The sequence below is a fragment of the Piliocolobus tephrosceles genome, chromosome 13 (genome assembly GCF_002776525.5).
Source record: "Piliocolobus tephrosceles isolate RC106 chromosome 13, ASM277652v3, whole genome shotgun sequence".
Lineage (NCBI taxonomy): Eukaryota > Metazoa > Chordata > Mammalia > Primates > Cercopithecidae > Piliocolobus > Piliocolobus tephrosceles.
Genome location: NC_045446.1, coordinates 66057425 through 66080055, shown reverse-complemented (window position 1 = coordinate 66080055; position 22631 = coordinate 66057425). Strand labels below are relative to the sequence as shown.

At 42.6% G+C, this 22631-nt stretch overlaps 1 protein-coding gene across 3 annotated transcripts in view; it reads right to left on the bottom strand.

The window, feature by feature from the left end:
• UVRAG (UV radiation resistance associated) overlaps positions 1-22631 on the bottom strand; it is a 335807-nt gene that overhangs the window by 216630 nt on the left and 96546 nt on the right. For all 3 annotated transcript variants that reach the window (XM_023209367.1, XM_023209368.1, XM_023209369.1), the window contains one exon: positions 18964-19049. In XM_023209367.1, the coding sequence (XP_023065135.1) occupies positions 18964-19049 (86 nt within the window). The remainder of the gene's footprint in view (positions 1-18963; positions 19050-22631) is intronic.

Here is a 22631-nt window from a genome sequence, read left to right as displayed (position 1 = left end):
ATTTTTGTATTTTTAGTAGAGACGGGGTTTTGCCATGTTGGCCAAGCTGGTCTTGAACTCCTGACCTCGGGTGATCCACCTGCCTAAGCCTTCCAAAGTACTGGGATTATAGGCATGAGCCACCAGCCCGGCCAATATTTTTCAAAATTAACAGAAAATACTCTCAACAGCAAACTACTGAACTTTTTCAATTAGAACAAGGAACTGGGATGGTAACAATGCCCATGATTTTTCAACATTATTTTGAAAGTTCTAGAAGGTTTAGCAAATGCAATAAGACTAGAAAATCAGTATAAACATTAGAGAAGAAAAGCCTATCCTTTTACTGATGATAATGTGTATGCCAAAAAAGGAGAACTTTCCTTAAAAAAAAAAAATTGCAATAAAAACAATTAGATATATTACTAAATATAAATAAGATTTTCCTAGAATTATAGCTTTTCCTTATAATAGCAATAAGCACACAAGAATGGAATGGAACACCTATTTTATATAAAATACTGTAAAAACTGTAACATACTTAAGAACAAATGTAACAGAAAGGCAAATGACTGTATAAAGAGAACTACAATCTTGTTGAGGAAATAAAATAAAATATAAACAAATGAAAAGACAGCATGTTCTTGGATGGGAATACTAATATAAAATGACAGCTTTCCCAAAATAATTGTAAAACTTCAACTGATATAAAAATTTTGATTAAAATTCCAATAACACCGGTCTTTTAAAGTTGGATAAAATAAGTTGAAGTTCACATAAAAGAATAAAGCTCTGAGAATAGCCAAAAATAGTATCAAAAAGAAGAGTAGCAAGAGGACGTGCCTTACTTGATATTAGACCACACCAAAAAAATCCCCTGTAGTTAAATCAATCTGAAAGTTACACAATACACAAAAAGATAAGATAAACAAAAAAAGAGTGAATCCAGAAATAGATCCCAATATATATGCACTTTTAATACATTACAAAAGTATTATTTAAATTCAGTGAGAAAAGAAAGCTGCTGGCACACTGAACTCATCTATGAAGAAATCATTTCTACCTTACAAGATATGGACTATCTATACTAGATATCAGTGTGCAGATGGTTGGATTAAAAGAAAAAAAAGAATAAATTGCAATTTGTATTAAATATTTAATTTAAAAAGTAAAATAATATAGATCTGAAAGTTAGCAGAAAGTATCTATAGAAGCAAGGTATAGGAGAGTCATCTTCAACTCAAGAGTGCCCAGAAAATATAAAACAAAAAACAGAATTACACAATACAACAAATATGAACTTTTTGTATAAGGTATCATAAGTCAAGATGTAATTATCAGATTTGGGAAAAAATACCAAGTACTCTTAGAAACTTATGAGAAAAATGCAAGCAACTCAATTTTTTAAAAATAGATAAATGAATAGGCAAATTCACAGAATAATACCCTAAATAGCTAATAATCTTAAGAAAACATGTTAAATTTCACTTGTAGCTCAAACGAAGTACTTGCACCGGGCTGACAAAAATTGAAGTAATACTGAGGTGTCATTTACACTCATCAAATTAGTAAAAATCATCAAAATTGATGATGGCCATTGCCAGCACGGAATCGGGGTAAGGAGTAATGCCATTTATTTTGTGCCCTTTGGGAAAACAACCTGATATCTGACAATTGAAACAATACTTTGACTCAGAAATCCCACTGCTGGGAATGTAATCCATGGAAACAAAATCATCATAAAAACAAGGTTATAGATGTATATAAATATTTCCTTCAGTAATGTACATACTGTCAAAACAAACAAGCATTAAAAACCAGAGCCAGAGTAAATATTATACTAAATGCCTATCAGTAAGGTAATGGCTGAATAAATATGATATAGCCTCACCATGGACTATTATTAAGCCATTTAAAAAGTGAATTAGGTCGGGCGCGGTGGCTCAAGCCTGTAATCCCAGCACTTTGGGAAGCCGAGACGGGTGGATCACGAGGTCAGGAGATCAAGACCATCCTGGCTAACATAGTGAAACCCCGTCTCTACTAAAAAATACAAAAAACTAGCCGGGCGACCAGGCGGGTGCCTGTAGTCCCAGCTACTCGGGAGGCTGAGGCAGGAGAATGGCGTAAACCCGGGAGGCGGAGCTTGCAGTGAGCTGAGATCCGGCCACTGCACTCCAGCCTGGGTGGCAGAGCAAGACTCCGTCTCAAAAAAAAAAGTGAATTAGAGGAATGTATGCATAGAATATTGAACAAGAAACCCAAGTATGTGTATCAACTCCAATTTTATAAAACAATTTTAATTTTATAAATTAATTCAAACCATATACATAAACCACAAATATACAGAAAACATATATACATGTATCTATAAATCATATCTATGACATATATAGAGAGAGTATGGGAAAAAATACAGATGGATACACATCAGATTGTTAACATGGGTGAAGGGTGACTCGGGGTCATGTGGACATGTGTTCTGTGTTTGGGTGGTTTTCTGGCAGCGGAATGGGGGAGAAGGGCTTAAAGAAGATAAGACAAAAAGTACAAGGAAAGGGGAAGGAGAAGACTTCACCCTATAATTACTCCCGTATTTTGCTTAAATCCTATTTTTATAAAACTATGTGTGTATATGTGTGTCTTTGTATGTATACATACATACATATATTTGTATTATATGTAGAGACAGATGAATAAAGATGAATAAAATGTGCTGCTACACACAAATACAAAGTTTGCTCCACCAAAACTTACACTAAATACCAAAATTAGCTGGGCGCAGTGGCTCACACCTGTAATCCCAGCACTTTGGGAGGCCGATGCAGGCAGATCACGAGGTCAGGAGATCGAGACCATCCTGGCTAACATGGTGAAACCCCGTCTCTACTAAAAATACAAAAAAACTGGCCAGGCGTGGTGGCACATGCCTGTAGTCCCAGCTACTCGGGAGGCTGAGGCAGGAGAATCATTTGAACTGGAGAGGCGGAGGTTGCAGCGAGCCAAAATCGCGCCACTGCACTCCAGGCTGGGCAACAGAGTGAGACTTCGTCTCCAAAAAAAGACAAAAAACAAAAAACACCAAAATCATTTTATTTTTAATTTTGATTGAAAACCTTCCTAAATCTTCTATGTGCCTGCTTTCTTATGAAGGCTCTCATAATTACAGTTTTCTATTTTACTGATGATGTAACACCAATATGGCACAGTAGAAAACAGCAAGTGCACTGGAGCCTGGCAGACCTTTCTTCAGACCTGCTTCCACATTTAACCAGCCTGTGGCCCAGGCAAATCTTCTCACCATTCAAAGCCTGCTTCCTCATCTGTTAAATGGAGACAGCATTATTAAAAACTAAGACAGTGCACTCATAATTCTCGTGAGTAACCTGAGTTATAAAATGCAATATAGAGGTGTGCTTGGGCCAAGCACACACACACACACAGGAGTTGGCTAGCTATGTTTTTTTCTTTAGTCGGCCCCTCCTTACAGTTGAACTGTTTCTCCCCCTCTCTCTTTTTACATGAAGTAGTGAGACAGGGCTGTTTAAGAATCCAAACACAGTGACTACAAAGGTAGGACAGTAGCTAATATGATTTATCACTCAGCTATATTCCAGAATCAAAGAGTATACCACAAAGAGAGCAAACTATCAGCTTTCGCTTCTTGCTGTCAGTGTAATCCTCTTAATTCCTCCCCTAACTTACTTAAAATAAGCATACAGAAACTGGGTAAGAGCCTAGTCTCCACTATGAAAAGAAAGTACACGAGTTTTAGTACATAAACTCTGTAAAGTCTGCTTACAGTTGGGTTCTTAGCTGTATTCTGTCTAACTGCAATTACCACTTAGAGTCCATTAGGCAGGGAGGAAAAAAAAAAAAAACTCTTCCTGGAGCCTAAAAGTTCGTTATCACATCCATAAGTTAAAGATGATAAACAAAGTTATACCTTATACTTCTCACCCCATCTCTAAACACTATGCTATTGATAATTTATTGGTTGTGAGCATCTTCCTGCTAAAATTGGAATTTTATAGTTGAAAGTACTTTCTAGCAAAGTGGGAGAAGCAGAATTTGCTTCCAGAGAGCCACAGAAAGGTCTTCCCAAAACACTCATAGAAAGAGTTGGATTAAAAGTCACGAAATCCTGAAAATCTCACCAGATGTTGTGTGGAGAGCAGGGGCTGAAAGAAAGAAGCAGCTGAAGGCTCATAGACCTGATTGCATTTTCAACACCTTTTAAATATTAGCCTAGAAATGTTTTGCAGCTCTCATTTTACCAGATGGAAACCATTAGAAAAAAACAAAACTTTAGTCCTCTAGTAACCCGAACAATAGTTCAATGTGATCAACAGAAATGGCATTTATTATCTGCTTAACATATATATGATACACACTGCCATAGTGCTAATACAAAGACTAATAAAACAAGGGTTCTTGCCTAAAGGCAATCTCAGTTTGGGGGTGTTGAGAGGAGTGGAGGGAAAATCAGACAATGAAGAACTAATTATAACACCATAAGCACTCCATAAATGATAGTTATTGATTATACAAGTAGGGAGTGGGAGGACTTTGAAATAAAGACCATGGTCCCTAAGGGCATGTATTACAAAATGTCCCTTGAACACCACATTAAGAAATGTGAACCTTATCCTGTATATAATCTATCAAAGCTTTCTAAGCCCAGCGAGTAAGAAAATTCATGTATCTTTTTTTATTTTATTATTTATTTATTTATTTATTTATTTATTTATTTTTGAGACCAAGTCTGGCTCTGTTGCCCAGGCTGGAGTGCAGTGGCACGATCTCGGCTCACTGAAAGTTCCGCCTCCTGAGTTCACGCCATTCTCCTGCCTCAGCCTCCCAAGGAGCTGGGACTACAGGTGCCCGCCACCACGTTCAGCTATTTTTTTTTTCGTATTTTTAGTAGAGACAGTGTTTCACTGTGTTAGCCAGGATGGTCTCGATCTCCTGACCTTGTGATCCGTCTGTCTTGGCCTCCCAAAGTGCTGGGATTACAGGCATGGAACCACCATGCCCGGCCCATGTATCTTTTAAAGATCACTCTAGCAGCAGTGTAAAAGATTGTAAGGATTTAAGATACACTGGTTTATATGATAGCCTCTGGAGCTAGACTGCCTGGGTTTGAATACAGGTTCTAACACTAGTTTGTGTGACCTTGGTGAAGTTACTTAACTACTTTGTGTTTGGACGAACGGAGGCAAGATGGCACAGTTCCGGGTTCTTCACCATCAGCTTTCCCGCGCCCAGGAAAGACACAGGTCGACTGCGCAGGCGCAACCCGACCTCCGACGGAGAAAAACCGGAACCCGCCTAGCCACGCCTACCGCCTGGCCCCCAACCCGCCTATGTCCCGCCCACTGCCCTCCCACTCCCAGGCCCAGGACATAAAAGCTGCTCCTGGCGGGCGCGCAGTGTGAACTTCCTTGGCCCCTGCTCATGTGCGGACCTGGGAACCTCGCCGGAGAGCTTCAACAGGTGACTCCCCCGGCCTCCCCTGCTGGAGACCGACGGACCTCACCCCTCCCCCACAAAGCTGGCTGACCAAAAAAATAAACCTGCAGTTTTGCTCCTAGCCCTGCCTACTCGCTTGTCCTTTAATACTCGCTTGTCCTTTAATACTCGCTCTGGTGAGCCTAGAAAGCAAATCGGTTTCCTGGAAAGCAAATCGGTTTCCTGAAAAGCAAATCAGTTTCCTAGAAAGCAAATCAGCTGGTGCCGAAACCCGGGAGGAGACCCCTCCTCAGGCCTCTAAGGATTGAGGAACCTCCTCCTGCTTCCACGCTGCGGACGGACCAGAACCTGAGACCCGCTTCCCTCACTCTCACGGCCTCTCTGGGGTAAGTACCCTTGTCTCCTCTTTACCTCCCTCGGCCAAAAATCCTGCACAGGTCCGAGGCCCACTTTTGAGCCACTAAGTGGCTCGGGAGACCCGTTCAGGACGGAGACGTCCGCCTGAAGGTAATCTCCACCTTGGCTCCAAGAGCCTCCAGTCTGTCTCTGCTGGTTCCAAAGGACGCTTTGAAGCCAGGCAGAGATCCACTTCCACTTCCATTGTGTCCATTGTGCAAGTAAAGAGGAAACAAATGGGAAACCCCCAGTCCAAATTTCCAAAGAGCACCCCTTTAGGGTGCCTCCTAGCCAATCTAAAAACTCTACAACTCGAACAAGACCTCAAAAGAAAGCGGTTAATTTTCCTCTCCACTGTGGCATGGCCCCAATACAAACTAGACAATCAGTCTCAATGGCCACCAGAGGGCACCCTAGACCACAATGTCTTAACCGACCTCAGCAATTTCTGCCAGGGACTAGGCAAGTGGTCTGAAATCAATTACATCCAAGGTTTTTGGAACCTACGCTCTCGCCCCGATCTGTGTAGCCGGTGCTCTTTGGCCCAAGTTATGCTAGCCAAGGACGCCGGCTCACAGAAACCCGAAAAAGAGGAATCTTCATTCCTTTCCGTTCAGCCGGAGGACCTAGGGTTTCCTTCTGCCCCTGCACCCTCACTCCCACCCTATACTCCTCCTTCTCTCCCCACTCACTCCACCCCCTCCCTTCCTGCCCAGACTCCTCTTCCTTCCTCCTCATCGACTGGTGGCCTGCTCGCTCCCGTGCCCCCTTCCACATCCTCAACCGGCTGCCTTGGGTCCCCTATCTCTGCCCACACCCGCTCTAAGTGCCCTGCTGACACCCCCACTCCTGCCGCACACCCTGCTACAGTGTTAGTGCCTTTGCGAGAGGTAGCTGGGGCGGAGCGTGTAGTCAGAGTACATGTCCCTTTTTCACTGGCTGACCTTTCCAACATTGAGAAGCGTTTAGGGGATTTCTCAGCTAATCCCACTGTATACATAAAGGAATTTAGATACCTTTGTCAGGCCTATGACTTAACTTGGCATGACCTCCAGGTTATCCTAACCTCTACCCTAAACCCTGAGGAGCAAGAGTGCATCCTAGCGGCCGCCAGGCAGCACGCCAACCAACAACATTTAACTGACGCCACCATTCCACTAGGGGAGCAAGCAGTCCCCTCGGCAGACCCAGACTGGGACTACCAGGTAGGCCAGCCTGGGCGCCGTAGGAGAGACATCATGGTCCAGTGCCTGTTGGCTGGTATGCAAATGGCTTCAAACAAAGCCGTAAATTTTAACAAATTGAAAGAAATCTCTCAAAATCCGGAAGAAAATCCAGCTGCATTCCTAAATAGGCTAACTGAGACTCTAACCCAATATACCCGGCTAGATCCAGCCTTCCCCACAGGGGCCACCATTTTGGCATCTCATTTCCCAATCAGCTCCTGATATTCGCAAAAAACTCCAAAAGGTGGGAAATGGCCCCGGGACACCAATACAAGACCTAGTTAAACTAGCCTTTAAGGTCTATAACTCCAGAGAGGAGACGGTTGAGGCACAGCGACAGGCTCGCCTCAAACAGAAAGTGCAGCTCCTAGCGACGGCTTTACAGCCCAGTTGTAACCCCAGACCAGACAGCACACACCCCGCAGACTCCAAGACTAAAAACGGAGCCTGCTATAAGTGCGGCAAGGCAGGACAGTATGCCAACAGGTGTCCACAAGGTCCCCGAGCCCCAACGCAGCCTTGCTATAAGTGCAAGACGTCAGGACACTGGGCCAGTGAATGTCCTAACGCTCGTCCACCAGCAACCCCCTGCCCTGCTTGCCAACAGGAAGGACACTGGAAGTCTGATTGCCCCACCCTGAGAACAGGTGCCACATCTCGACGTGACCCCCTTTCCCAGGATCCTGGGAGCTCCTTCCAGCTCCTACATCTGGACGATGACAACTGAAGGTGCCGAGACTCAGGGACCCCCATCACCCTCGCCGAGCCATGGGTAACTCTCCTGGTAGCGGGTAAGACAATTAATTTTTTGATCGACAGCGGGGCTACCTATTCTGTTTTGCCATCCTTCTCTGGACCTAGCCTTCCATCCCCTATCTCCGTAGTAGGAGTAAACGGAAAGCCATCCACTCCGTGAAAAACTCCCCTCCTTAATTGCTGCCTGGCGAACAACTACTTTGTGCACTCGTTCCTCATGATACCCTCATGCCCTACCCCCTTATTAGGCTGAGACATCCTGAGCACCTTAAAGGCCTCCATATCCATTCCCACCACCTCATCTACACCCCTTCAATCCCCTCACGACCTGTTGTTCATGCTTTGTGCATGCGCACACGTTCCTCCTATGCCAGCCCCACCCCCCATCTTCCCAATTTTTGTACACCCTCAAGTGTGGGACACTTCCATCCCGGTCATAGCGGCCCACCACCCACCAGTTCTTGTCAAGCTCAAAGACCCCACTCGTTTCCCAAACCGCCCCCAATTCTCTCTCTCTCCGACACATCTACAAGGTTTAAAGCCAATTATCACACAGCTACTTAGCTAACATATTCTTGTCCGCACCCATTCCCCCTGTAATACTCCAATACTTCCAGTCAAAAAGGCAGACGGAACATGTAGGTTAGTATAGGATCTTCGGCTAGTCAATGAGGCTATCCATCCAACGCACCCTGTAGTTCCCAACCCTTACACCCTTCTGTCCCATATCCCCACCAATTCTACTTATTTTACTGTGCTAGACCTTAAGGATGCTTTCTTTACCATACCCCTACACACAGACTGCCAGTTCCTTTTTACTTTCACATGGGAAGTCCCAGACACACACACCTCCACTCAACTGACGTGGACAGTCCTCCCACAAGGGTTCCGAGACAGCCCCCACTTCTTCGGTCAGGCCTTAGCAAGAGACCTGGCCTCCTGCCCCCTCACCAATAGCAAAGTTCTGCAGTATGTAGATGATCTCCTAATCTGTAGCCCTACCAAACAAGACTCTCTTCTAGACACTGCAACTCTCCTCAACCATTTAGGCTCACTAGGTTATAGGGTATCTAAACAAAAGGCCCAAATTTCTCGCCAAACCGTCACATACTTGGGAATTGAAATCACCCCAACAACCCAGTCACTAACGACCGACCGTGTGGCCCTAATACGAAACCTTCTTCCCCCTCAAGATGCAAAAGAAATTCAATCCTTCTTAGGTCTAATAGGCTTTTTCAGACATTGGATCCCCAATTTTGGAATCTTAGCCAAACCTTTATATGCCGCAGTTAAAGAAACCCCACATGGGCCTTTGTCCAACCCCAAGTTAATCTCAACTCATTTCACCCGCTTAAAAGCTTGCCTTCTCTCACAACCCACTCTCTCACTGCCTGATTTCCAGTGTCCCTTCCAACTCTTTACAGATGAAAGGCAGAAAGTGGCAGTTGGTCTCTTAGCCCAGCCTGTCGGCAGCACCCACCGCCCTGTGGCCTATCTACACAAACAACTAGACCCAACTGTACAAGGCTGGCAACCCTGTCTGCGTGCGTTGGCAGCGGCAGCCTGCCTGACCCAGGAAGCGAGAAAGCTCATTAGAGGCAGTAATCTAACAGTCCTCTCCACACACCGTCTTCAGGATCTCTTCTCTCATAAAAGTATTAGCCATTTAACTCCATCCTGGCTCCAACTTTTCCATCTCTTATTCATAGAAGACCCCACTGTTACTTTAGAAGTTTGCTCCTCTCTAAATCCAGCCACTTTACTGCCAGACCCTCTCAAACCACCTCATACTAAACATTCCTGTCCTGAAGTCCTGGAGGCTCAACCCCCCAGCCACCTACACTTGCATGATCAGCCCCTTCAGAATGCACAACTAACCCTATTTGTGGATGGCAGCTCCTTTATCAGCCCTCAAGGAAACAGACAGGCAGGATATGCAGTAGTTACCTCCTCCAGTTTTAGAGGCAAAACCCCTACCACCAGGGACCACATCACAGCAGGCAGAACTCACTGCACTAACCAAGGCACTCCTCCTATCAAAAGGAAAAACAGTAAACATATACACAGATTCTAAATATGCTTTCCTAATTGCACACACCCATTCAGTCATCTGGAAAGAGAGAGGGTTTTTAACCACCTGCGGTACCCCTATTATCAACAAAAAACAAATACTCAAACTACTAGATGCACTGTCGGGACCTTCCAAGGTAGCCATTATACATTGTAAAGGCCACCAAACTCCATCTAACCCGGTAGCAGCTGGCAATAGTTTTGCCGACACCACTGCCAAATCGGCAGCTGGATTCTCCACCCCCACGCTTCCATTTGTTTTCTCTCTCCTCAATATATCCCTATTTACACCCAAGAGGAAAAGGCCAAACTATTACAAAATCCAACAGCCAAACTAACTACAGACGACTGGATATATATTGATAACAAATTAGTTATTCCTGAAACAACTCCATACCATTCCAACAGACATACATAATTCTTTACATATAGGACCCAAAGCCTTATACAATTTTCTAAATCCTCTCCTCCACTGTCCAACACTACAAAAACACTTACTTATAATCAACCAGCAGTGCTCTATCTGCCTAAAGACAAATCCTCAAGGTGCATTGCGTAATCCCCATCCCAGCCACCAACTCAGAGGACACCAACCAGGCGAAGACTGGCAAATTGATTTCACACATATGCCAAAACATAAAAAATTCAAGTACCTCTTAACCCTCGTTGATACTTTTTCAGGATGGATAGAAGCCTATCCTACTACAGGAGAAACCGCCAATATAGTTGCCTCCATACTCACTGAACACATTATTCCTAGGTTTGGCCTCCTGCTCACTCTTCAGTCTGACAACGGCCCAGCATTCATCTCCAAGGTAGTCCAACAGGTGGCAGCCCTCCTACACATCACCTGGAAAATCCACATTCCTTATAGACCTCAGTCTTCTGGTAAACTCTCCCTCGGGACTTGACAATCATGGGTAACTCTCCTTCCTTTAGCCCTAACCTGGCTGCGAGCAGCCCCACGGAGTCCAACAGGCCTCAGTCCGTTTGAATTAGTTTACGGCCAGCCCCTCACCCTCCAGCAGTTACCCACCCTTTCTTCCCCGCTGGCAACTTATCTCCCATACCTCACCCTCTTGAGACAACTCCTGAGACAACATGCCGAACTAGCACACCTCCCTCCAACAGACACCTATAGCCCACATCTCTCTCTCAGCCCAGGAGACCAAGTATACTTAAAAGATATCCAAGCCAAAGATCTTCAACCCAGGTGGAAAGGTCCCTATACTGTCCTCCTATCCACATACACAGCAGCCAAACTTCTAGGACACACGCACTGGGTCCATATATCACAATTAAAAAAGGCCCCCACGGAAGACAATCAGTGGACATCTACTAGACTTACCCCTACCCATCTCAAATTCACCAAATTCTCCCAACCACCACATGTTCCCTGACCTCTTACGCTAATCCCGATTTCTCGCCATACTCTATATAAACATAACAGAATTCCAATATCTTACCCCAGATCCCTACTTGCCTCCAGATAATAGCCCATCACAGTGGTTCTCCCACTTACCTTTATAGAACATCTTCAGTGGCCGGGCGCGGTGGCTCAAGCCTGTAATCCCAGCACTTTGGGTGGCCGAGACAGGCGGATCACGAGGTCAGGAGATCGAGACCATCCTGGCTAACATGGCGAAACCCCGTCTCTACTAAAAATACAAAAAACTAGCCGGGCAACATGGCGGGCGCCTGTAGTCCCAGCTACTCGGGAGGCTGAGGCAGGAGAATGGCGTGAACCCAGGAGTCAGAGCTTGCAGTGAGCTGAGATCCGGCCACTGCACTCCAGCCTGGGCAGCAGAGCGAGACTCCGTCTCAAAAAAAAAAAAAAAGAACATCTTCAGTGACAAGGTGTACCCTGTGATTACACTGAAGATGAAGTACTATTTCATACTTATATTGCTATCTTTTTCTTGCATTTCAATCTCTATTACTAACCCAACTTTCATATGGAGATTCTCTATAGTTGAAACCTGGTCACGCAAAAATAAACAGCACTCACAGCTACAAGGCACTGCTGACTGCCCCCCTTCAGGCTGCCAACCCCAACTTACTATAAATTTCACCCTATTGTGTTGCAGTGCAGCCGGAGCTAAGGCTCTCTGCTTCCTGCACGACGAGACACATTACAATTGTAAGACATACTGGAAACAAAAGAACCTAGGATGTCCTTATATTTATTGTAACATCCATTATGCAACCCTGAGACAGGAGAAACCCACTGCTCTCTTCACCATTGCAAATCTACGAACCCCCCTTCAATACCAATTAAATATCAAAGACCCATGGGACCCCCGATGGGCAGACGGAGTCAAAGGTGGACTCTACACAGGCTACACAATTCTTAGTTCATTTCCCATGGCTACTCTCCTGATAAAAAGAATACTGGTCCAGCAAAAATCCCTTCCTCAAAACATACAAGCCCTACAGAATTTAACCTTAGCCATACAATCACAAGAACAGGCCTTACAAGATCAATTACACTCCTCCAATAAGGACCCCTTCTCATGGTTAAAACTAGTCCGTCAAGGGTTAAACCTAACACAGGCAGCCAACCTAACAAATCTCTCCCACTGTTTCCTCTGTGCGGCCCTTGAAAGAGCCCCCTTAGTGGCAGTCCCCTTAACTACTGCTTTCAAGGTTACAACTAACTCCACAGGCACCTCCCAAAAACCGTTCTTACTCCAAGTCCCACTATACCAAAACCCAGAAAGTCCAATCCTTCCTTTCTGCTACTCTACCCCAAACACCTCCTGGTGTAATTATACCCAGCCACCTGCTAAGACCCAGACGGCTCCCATCGGAGGTTATTTCTGGTGCAACAAAACCCTCTTCAAGGTCCTTAATCACACATCCATCGGTCAATCCCTCTGTGTCCCAGTGTCCCTAGTACCTAGTTTAACCTTATATAGCAAAGCAGAAATAGCTGAACTTGTCATACAATTTAACCCTCCTCCTAATGACCTCCAAAAATGGACTGTCTTCCTTCCCCTAGCCATTGGAGTCTCCCTGGCCTCCTCCCTAGTGGCGTCAGGGCTTGGAACTGGGGCACTTGCCCACTCGGTACAGTCTACCCGATCTCTAACAGCTCAAATCCGAGAGGCCATAGAGGCTTCAGCTGAAAGCCTGGCCTCTCTGCAGCGTCAAATTACCTTGGTGGCCCAGGTAGCAGCACAAAATAGGCGAGCATTAGATTTACTTACTGCCAAAAAAGGAGGAACATGTCTCTTCTTAGGAGAAGAATGCTGCTATTATGTAAACGAGTCAGGCCTAGTAGACACTAACATTCAAACCCTAAACAGGATTAAAGCAGAATTAAAAACCTACAATACCCCCTTCACCCCCAGACCACCGATATGGCTGCTGCCCATAATACAGCAGATGCTCCCGTTCCTAATTCCCATACTAATCTTCTGTTTTGTCTTATGTCTCGCTCCTGTTTTAATCAAATTTCTCCAAGCCAAAGTTCAAGAGATCATGCGCGTCACCTTCAACCAGATGCTTCTTCATCCGTACATCCAAATACCAACCATAGACCGCCAACCTTAACGACGTCCCTTAACAGCAGGAAGTAGCCAGACAGACCACGGTGCCCCTTATCACTATTATCAATAAAAGGTTGGACTCTTTGGACGAACGGAGGCAAGATGGCACAGTTCCGGGTTCTTCACCATCAGCTTTCCCGCGCCCAGGAAAGACACAGGTCGACTGCGCAGGCGCAACCCGACCTCTGACGGAGGAAAACCGGAACCCGCCTAGCCACGCCTACCGCCCGGCCCCCAACCCGCCTATGTCCCGCCCACTGCCCTCCCACTCCCAGGCCCAGGACATAAAAGCCGCTCCCAGCGGGCCGCGGTGCGAACTTCCTTGGCCCCTGCTCCTGTGTGGACCTAGGAACCTCCCCCGAGAGCTCCACCGGGTGACTCCCCCGGCCTCACCCCTCCCCCACAAAGCTGGCTGACCAAAAAAATAAACCTGCAGTTTTGCTCCTAGCCCTGCCTACTCGCTGGTCCTTTAATACTCGCCCTGGTGAGCCTAGAAAGCAAATCAGTTTCCTAGAAAGCAAATCGGTTTCCTAGAAAGCAAATCACTTTGTGCCTTAATTTCTTCATCCAGGAGATCAGGAAACAGTCTAGGAAAATACAGATTAAAAACAAAGAAGGATCGACAGATGAGACATCTCACCAAAGAATCAATATGATTTATCATCAACAATATCTATCACTAAGGGAAGAAAAATTAGCGAAACCAAAAATGACTAAGATTACTAGCTTGGGAGACTAGGATGATGATAATACCACGAGACAAACCAGGGAAAAGAAAAGGAAGAGGAGTATTAAACTGATGAGTGTGGCTCCAGACACTTTGAGGTTGGGGTTCCTCAAGGACAAAAAAGTACAAATATCCATGGTCGCTGGAAAATGCAGACTGGAAATCCAAAAGAGAGGCAGAGCTAGAGACACAGACTGAAGAGGTATTAACATGTAGATGTGTTAGTTGTAGCTTTAGTAACACAAGAGAGTACCTAGGGAAAAAGAGTAATACAGAAGAGTCAAGGAACTCCAACAATTAACCAAGAAGTGTTGGTAAGGTAGACGGAGAGGAGAAATATAGCCAGAAGAAATAATCCTTTCCTTCAAGAAGATTTCAATGTCATTAAGGAGAAAAGACATACACATGTTAAATATTTTTTATTATGGCTGTTTAGAATTAATAAAAGCAACTTTGAAAGTAAAACCACCTTTGCAAAAATTATGAGTGACAGAAATCAATGAACATGGAGTAGCTGATTCCATCTTGCTTCTAGCCTCACAAACTGTCTTTGTACATTCCTGGGCATAGGCCAAGCTAACTACGGGAGGAATTTAGTTTATAGTTTAACTTTAAAATAAAGATGAAAACAGTCCCTTCCCGAAAGTAACTTCTTCCTTATGACTCAGGGACTGAAATCACCTTTGTAAAATTATGGTTCAGGAGTCATGTACCCAGAAGTCACAAGGTTTGCAGCCTTCCCAATTGCTCCCATAGATAACATCACTATCATAAAACCTAAGACTGGTGCTTGAGGTATTTTTCAGACTCCGAATTCTGATGGACCAGCTGGTGTCAAATAGGTAGCCCATATCAAGAAACTGGCTCAATTGGTCTTATGACCCCCACACAGGAACTAACGTGGCACAAGAAGACAGCTTAGACTCCCTATGATTTTAGCCCCAACCCAACTAATCAGGATTTCCCATTTCCTAGACCCCTGCCTACCAAACTATCCTTGAAACACTGTAGCCTGTGAATTCTGAGGAAGCAGATCTGAGAATTATCTCCCATCCTTCCATTTGGCTGGCCCTGTGATAATCAAACTCTTTCTTTGCTGTAAAACCTGTTCTCAATGCATTGACTTTTCTGGGCAGTGAGCAAAAAGAATCCATCATGCAGTTATAAAAGCAGATATGGAAAACACCAGAATGGTAGGGAGAGAAAGGGAAATTATGCTGAAAGGTGGAAAAGCTAGCGGTAACAAGGAAAAGGAATACTGGCTTAAAGGAGAAAGCCACTTCCAAGACAGGGTAAGTAAAGAGGAAGAAGAAAACTAACATTTATTGAATGTCTACTATATGCCAGTAACTGTCCTAAGATCTTTCAAATATTTTACCTTACTTAATTCTAACAATATTCCTAATAGAAGAGACAAATATTAGCCCCATTTTACAAAAGCAGACTAAGATATACAAAAAGTTGATGCAAAGTCTTGCATCCAGTCTACCTACACATGGCAGTTTTAGGACTGGAATTTAGGTGAAGGACCAAAGCCCTTTATTTTTCCACCATACTTCCACTTATTAAACTGGAAAAAGCAGGATATTTCTAAAGGAGAAGGGGAAAAAAACAATAAAAACTACACTAGAAAAAAAAAACCAGAATTACTACTTTTCTTACTATAACAGAGTTACCTCTTTGAAAAAGTATAAAAGAAAAACAACCAAAAAATGAGTTTTTTTAACAGTAAAAATAATCTCTCAGTCAGAGAACAGGTAAGATTAGACAGGAATCATTGCTTCCAGGCTCATCCCTCAGGTCTATTCCACACTGACACCATGGTTAGAATTCTAAATTGCAAGCCTGACTATGTCATTTACTCCTCCTCTCTTTATAATCTCTCAGTAATTCCCTATCAATAGGATTAAAAAAAAAAAAAAAAACAGAAACAAAAGGAGAAAGCTACCTAGTAAGCCTATTAGAAAGCTATCTACTAAGCCTGTATTCCTTAACCTCGAAGGAATCATAGTAAGATTTTTTTTAGTTAACTCAAAAAATGAATGCTTATTTATAATTTACAACATTGCTTTATACTCCAATTTAGTCCCCTACTTTTCTCACCCCAAAATTGTAAAATAAATAAAATTTCAAATGCCAGTTAAGGAATAACATTGACACCTTGTGGTGAACACCCTAAAATATCAAATATAACAATGAGTAAACTGGCTCCTAATTAAATGTCTACTTTTACCTGAAAACAAACCCTTAATCCAGAGATTTCCAAGAGTTAAGAAGGAATAGTTCAATTACTATCCCACATTAAATGTAAATTTGGAAAGAAATGCTAAACTTTGGCAACACTGAAGTTAGCCTAAATTCTTAACCATGGGTCAAAGTATCTGAATATGGTCTTAGGTCATTGTTTTCCTATAAAACAGTACAACCCATCCATCTGAAGGAGCTTTTTTCTTTTTTTTTTTTTTCTCTGCGATGGAGTCTTACTCTGTCATCCAGGCTGGAGTGCAGTGGTACAATCTTGGCTCACTGCAACCTCCACCTCCTGGGTTCAGGCTAATCTCCTGCCTCAGCCTCCCGAGCAGCTGGGACTACAGGCATGTGTCACCATGCCTGGTTGATTTTTGTATTTTTAGTAGAGATGACGTTTCACCATGTCGACCAGGCTGGTCTCAAACTCCTGACCTCAGGCAATACACCCGCCTTGGCCTCTCAAAGTGCTGGGATTACAGGCACTGGGTTCAGTAAATTTGGTTGATAAATAGACACTTGATCTGGTTTAGGAAAAGTATACCTGTGTTATTAGCTAGGCATGAATTGTACAATAGGCATGAGGAGACCACTGTTAATAAGGCAGTTCAAATTACTGACACATCAGAAGAGTCTGAAAAATACCCTAGATATAAACTCCCCAAGAGCCAAATCATTGCAAGATCAATGTTCAATAACTGAGCAACTACTAAATTAGCCTGATGACTTTGCATTTATGTAGGGCATTGCGTTTTCCAAAGAATGTCCGCAGTCATTATGCCATATATACCTTGTAACCACCAGTTTAGGAAGGTGAGACTATTAAAAGGATCTAAAAAAACATGCTTGTCAGAAACCCTTCAAAGCATCCTCCAGTCTGGCTCTTACTTGCTGTGTGCCCTCAGATAGATAAAACATTTAATGCCTCTCGGCTTCAGCTTCTACAATCAAGACAAGGGCTATGTATCATCCCTGACGTGTGAAAGACTTCTAAGAGAATAAGATAAAAAATGTGAAAATGCTTGTAAATTACACAAATTTGTAACATCACTGCTTCCACTTTTTAGAAGCATCAGAGGTTAAATGAATTAGGATAAATCAAAGATAAAGGCAGGGTAGGATTAATCAAAACATCCTCCATGATACCACACTGCTTCACAAGATCCAACAGTCTTTCTTCAGTTCCTGCTCTCCTACATTATCACAGTGTTCGCTACTGCTGGAAACTATTCTCTTTCAGCATCTATGATACTACACTATCCCAAATCCTCTTCTTCCTGACTTAGTATTTTTTCTTTTAATTCTACTGTTTTCTCCAACAAGGTCACACAATCTCACATTTAGAACATATCTTTAAATAATTGTACCTACACCTCATTTTACTTACTAAGGAAAACTGATACCAAGAAATATTAGTGGCATACTCACATTTCAAACAATTTCTGGACTTTCTTCAATACTTAAAACTTTGTGTGTCTCAAACTGAAGAGGCATTAAAATACGTTTATGTTTTGACACCTCCCACTATCTCCACCCTCTAATTTCTAAACCCTGTGTGTTCTGCTACATATCCTAAGCAGTCAAAGTGTAGGCATCTCTCAAGCAAGAACCAAAACTCAGAAAATGTATATGGTTACTTTAGTCAAAACCATGTTTCTTAAGATTAATGGACACAGTCCATGTGACCAAACTCTATATCATCATGTGTAATAAGATTCAAGTTTCACAAAGGAAAGGCCAATTTTGTAATGTTTCTAAAATAACCATTTCTCCGAGCATCCTTCTGGATTCTTCCTCAAGTACATACATAGAGGATGTCTAATGTTCTGAAATGTGTTACGTGTCATGTAAACATTAGAAAATCCTGTCAAAATCAAATTTCAATGAACAATCTGTCTGAATAGGGTGAACATAGGTTGAGTGTCACTGTTAACTTTATTTGGAATTGCATTCATTTTGGTGGCTTGCTCCCTGGAAAAATATCCTTGATGATCTATCACATTTAAAATTAAAGCTAAATTTTAAAATCTTTCAAAATTAAGCCCAGACATTATGAAAATATAGAGCTGAGGCCTTTAAGTCTCTGAGCATTAGGTACATGCAAAGCTTTTTTGGCTTGCCAAACACAATTCTTTTAAGACAAAGAACAGGTCAAAACTCAAAGCCACCTTTGGGGCTGCTGAAGGGCTTTTCGAGGGATGCCGCAGTTGTTAGGACTTTGATAAGTCTAACATCTGCAACTTTGATTGTTGTTCTGTAGGGTACAGAAGACCAGGAAATAGCTCATGTCTGTTTTAAGATCACTGGCTTCCAAATATTCTCTCCCACTGTCCAGAGAAAGGAAATGGCTTTCCAAAGACTTTGTAAACTAGATAAACTTAAATCACTGTAGCTACAAAATTTATGACACTTGCACTAAAAAAAGGTAAACTTGAATAATAGCCTCTAAAGCTCCTGTTAATTTTCTCACATTGAAATGTCACAAACTCAAAATGAGAAAGATACTTTAGAATTCAGTGCAATCTAAGAAGTTTCTTACCGTAGCAAAGAGAAGACATCGTAAGAATTGCGAACACAGTTCTGATCCACCTGCAGAAGAATAGTCTTCTGAGCATCTGAATAACCCTGAAAGACATTAATCAACAAATTAATCAAAACCAAACAAAATAAAATATATGCACAAATTAATCATGTTTGTCTTTTTAAAAATATGACATATTAACAACTGAGTAAACCTAAAATTTTAGAGATTCCAAAAAGTAAAGTGTATCTGCCATGTAACACAAGTCTAATCTTTCAGGGCGAGGGAATGTAAAATAAGTTTTGGTGGGGGGATCTGACAAGAGCGGAGAATGAGCGCGCCCAGCCCAGCCCCGAGTTCTGCGGCCTTCCCTCCCCTGACAGTGCGGACCCAGCAGTTGCTGCCCCAGCCATGGAGCAAGACAACAGCCCCCAGACCCCGAGGGGGCAGAGCAGATTTGGAGGTGTCATCCAATGCTGCCACCCTTATGCTGACCAGTCATCCCCAGAGAGAGATGAACATGGATCCTTGACCCACTTTGGTAATGTCTCCACAGCGACAGAAGATGACAAGGATCACACCCACAACGAGAGAGCTCCAGATGATGGCTGATGACTGAACATCACCTGGGGCAACAGCAGCAGGGAGAGGCACCTGAGAAAGCTGCTGAGAACACAGGGACCCAGGAGACCTGCCCACCTGGGATCACAGACACGGAAGAGAAGTCAAGGCTGGGCACCTTTGGGCCAGCACAAGAGCCTGCAGAATCTATCCCCACAACTCAGGAGAGAAGCAGTAAAAAATGCAGCACAAACGAACCCTCAGCCCATGTACCACCACTGGATTCCCATGAAGCCAGTTCGGTTTGAGAGAAGGAGGTATCCTGGAATCACAGCTGCAGTTTGGGAATGCATGAACACTGGATTTGTCTCTTATTTTTTCACTTTTGGGGAAAATCTCTTGTTTTAAAAAAGTGATAAATTTGGTGTTTAGGTCAAAAAAATAAAATACATTTCTTCTCATAGTTTCCCACGGAAACAATGTTTCACATTACAAATTGTGGTGAACCTCCCAAGGAAGCTCCAGAAGTCGTTTTAACATATTATGTGACTCAAAAAGAGAATTAACAATAATATTTCAACTATGCCTAGCCATCATATGTAACTTTTTTATGGGGAAAAGGGCATTCCAAGTTCTGATTAGGAACACCAGAAACAAGTATTTCCACTCTGGGGTACAAAGGAGCAAGGATACTTTCTAAAAAGAACAAAGGACAATTCCATAAGAAGAACAGAATAGGTATCTCTGTCATTTAAGAAAGGCAGAGGAGGAGACTGATTTGAGTAATGATAAAACACCGGTCTTCCGCACAGCTGGCTCTACATAAATTACTCTTTCCCTATTGCAATTCCCCTGTCTTGATAAATCGGCCCTGTCCAGGCAGCAGGCAAGGTGAACCAATTGGCTGGTCACACCACTGCACTCCAGCCTGGGTGACAGAGGAAGACCCTGTCAAAAAAAAAAAAGAAAGATAAAAAGGAATAAATAGTCATTTTTTTTTTTTTAATTTAAAAAAAAAAAAAAAGGTCGGGGAGCGGTGGGAGAGTACAGAGTAATATAGAAAAAAAGACTATGGACCCACCAGGAATCCAATTCAAGCCTTCAATACAACAGCTCTATAATCTTAAGCAAGGCACCAGAGTGCTCTTAGTTTAACCTTGGTTTCTTCATCTGTAATACGGAGATGATAATAGTAACTGCCTCACAAACTATGGGAATTAAAAGTTAATATCCGTAAAATGAAAGGTATATAATAAGCACCATATACATATTTGCTATAATACTACTAGAAGCATTAAAAGTTATGTCATTACAGACATTAAAAGGATACTGGAAGAATATTATTAACAACTTTATGCTTTTAACTATGAGAACTTAGATTAATTAGACAAGTTCCTTGAAAAGAAACACAAAGTGCCCAGACATACTATAAAACATCTAAATAGCCCCATATCTACTGTTTTAGTGAATAAGCAATTGAAAATCTTCCCCCACACACAAAAATCCATGTCCAAACGGTCTCACTGATTAATTTCATCAAACATGAAAGAAAGAAAGAAAGAAAGAAAGAAAGAAAGAAAGAAAGAAAGAAAGAAAGAAAGAAAGAAAGGAGAGAAAGAAAAAGAGAAAGAGAGAAAGAGAGAAAGAGAAAGAGAGAAAGAAAGAGAAAGAGAAAGAAAGAAAGAAAGAAAGAAAGAAAGAAAGAAAGAAAGAAAGAAAAAGAGAGAGAGAAAGGAGGAGAAAGAAAGAAAAAGAGAGAGAGAAAGGAGGGAGGGAGGGAGGGAAAGAGAAAGAAAGAAAAAATCCACTTTACACAAACTCCTTCAGAAAGTGGAGAAGGGAACAATTCCCAACTTATAAAACTAGCATCACTGATGCCAAAACTAGACAGAGACAACACATACACACACACAAAGGAAATTATACACCAATATCCCTCATGAACAGAAACACAAAATCTTTAGCGAAATATCAGCAAATTGAACCAGCAATACATTATAAAGATTTAAAAAGACATATCATTAACTGGATGTAGCCTAAGAATGTCTAGTTGATCTACCATTTAAAAAACAATCAACTAGGCAAATACATGAAACAATCATAAATCTATCTTGATGGGCACACCATTATAAAGACGCAATCTGTGAAAACAATGACACAAAGGCAGGGGAACAGAGAAGCAAAGCTTTTTACAGTATTAAAACTAAGTTGGTATTAATTCAAACTAGTGAAGCTTATTATTTAAAAAGATCAACACTGACAAATCTTTTTTTTTTTTTTTTTTTTTTGGAAACAAGGTCTGATTCTGTTATCCAGGCTGGAGAGTAGTGGCACAATCACAGTTCACTGCAGCCTCAACCTCCTGGGCTGAAGCCATCCTTCTGCCTCAGCCACCAGAGTAGCCAGAATTACAGACATGCACCACCATACCCGGCTAATTTTTTTTTTTTTTTTTTTTTTTTTTTGTAGGGGTGGCATTTTTCCATGTTGCCCAGACTGACCTTGAACTCCTGGGTTCATGAGATCCTCCCACCTCAGCCCCCCACTTAGCTGGGACTACAGGCATATGCCACCATGCCCAGCTAATTTTTATCTTCTATAGAGAAGGGGGTCTTACTATGTTGCCTTACTAAAGGCTGGTCTTTAACTTCTGGACTCAAGCTATCCTCCTACCTTGGCCTCTCAAAGTACTGGGATTACAGGCATGAGCCACTGTACCTGGCACATTGACAAATCTTAAGGTGAACTAACCAAAGGGAAAGGAAAGAAGACTCAAATCACTAAAATCAGGAAAGAAGTGGGAATGTTATTACCAACCTTACAGAAATAAGAAGGTTTATAAAAGAATACAGTGAACAATTAATCGCATTCCAGCAAATCAGATAACCTAGACAAAATGATATACAAACTACCAAAAATGACTCAAGAGAAACAGGAAATCTGAACAGACCTATAACAGATAAAGAGGTAGACAGAATTTGTAATCACAAAACTCCCACAAAAAAAAAAAAAAAAAGGCCGGGCACGGTGGTTCACAGCTGTAACCCCAGCACTTTGGGAGGCTGAGGCGGGCGGATCACGAGGTCAGGAGATCAAGACCATCCTGGCTAACATGGTGAAATCCC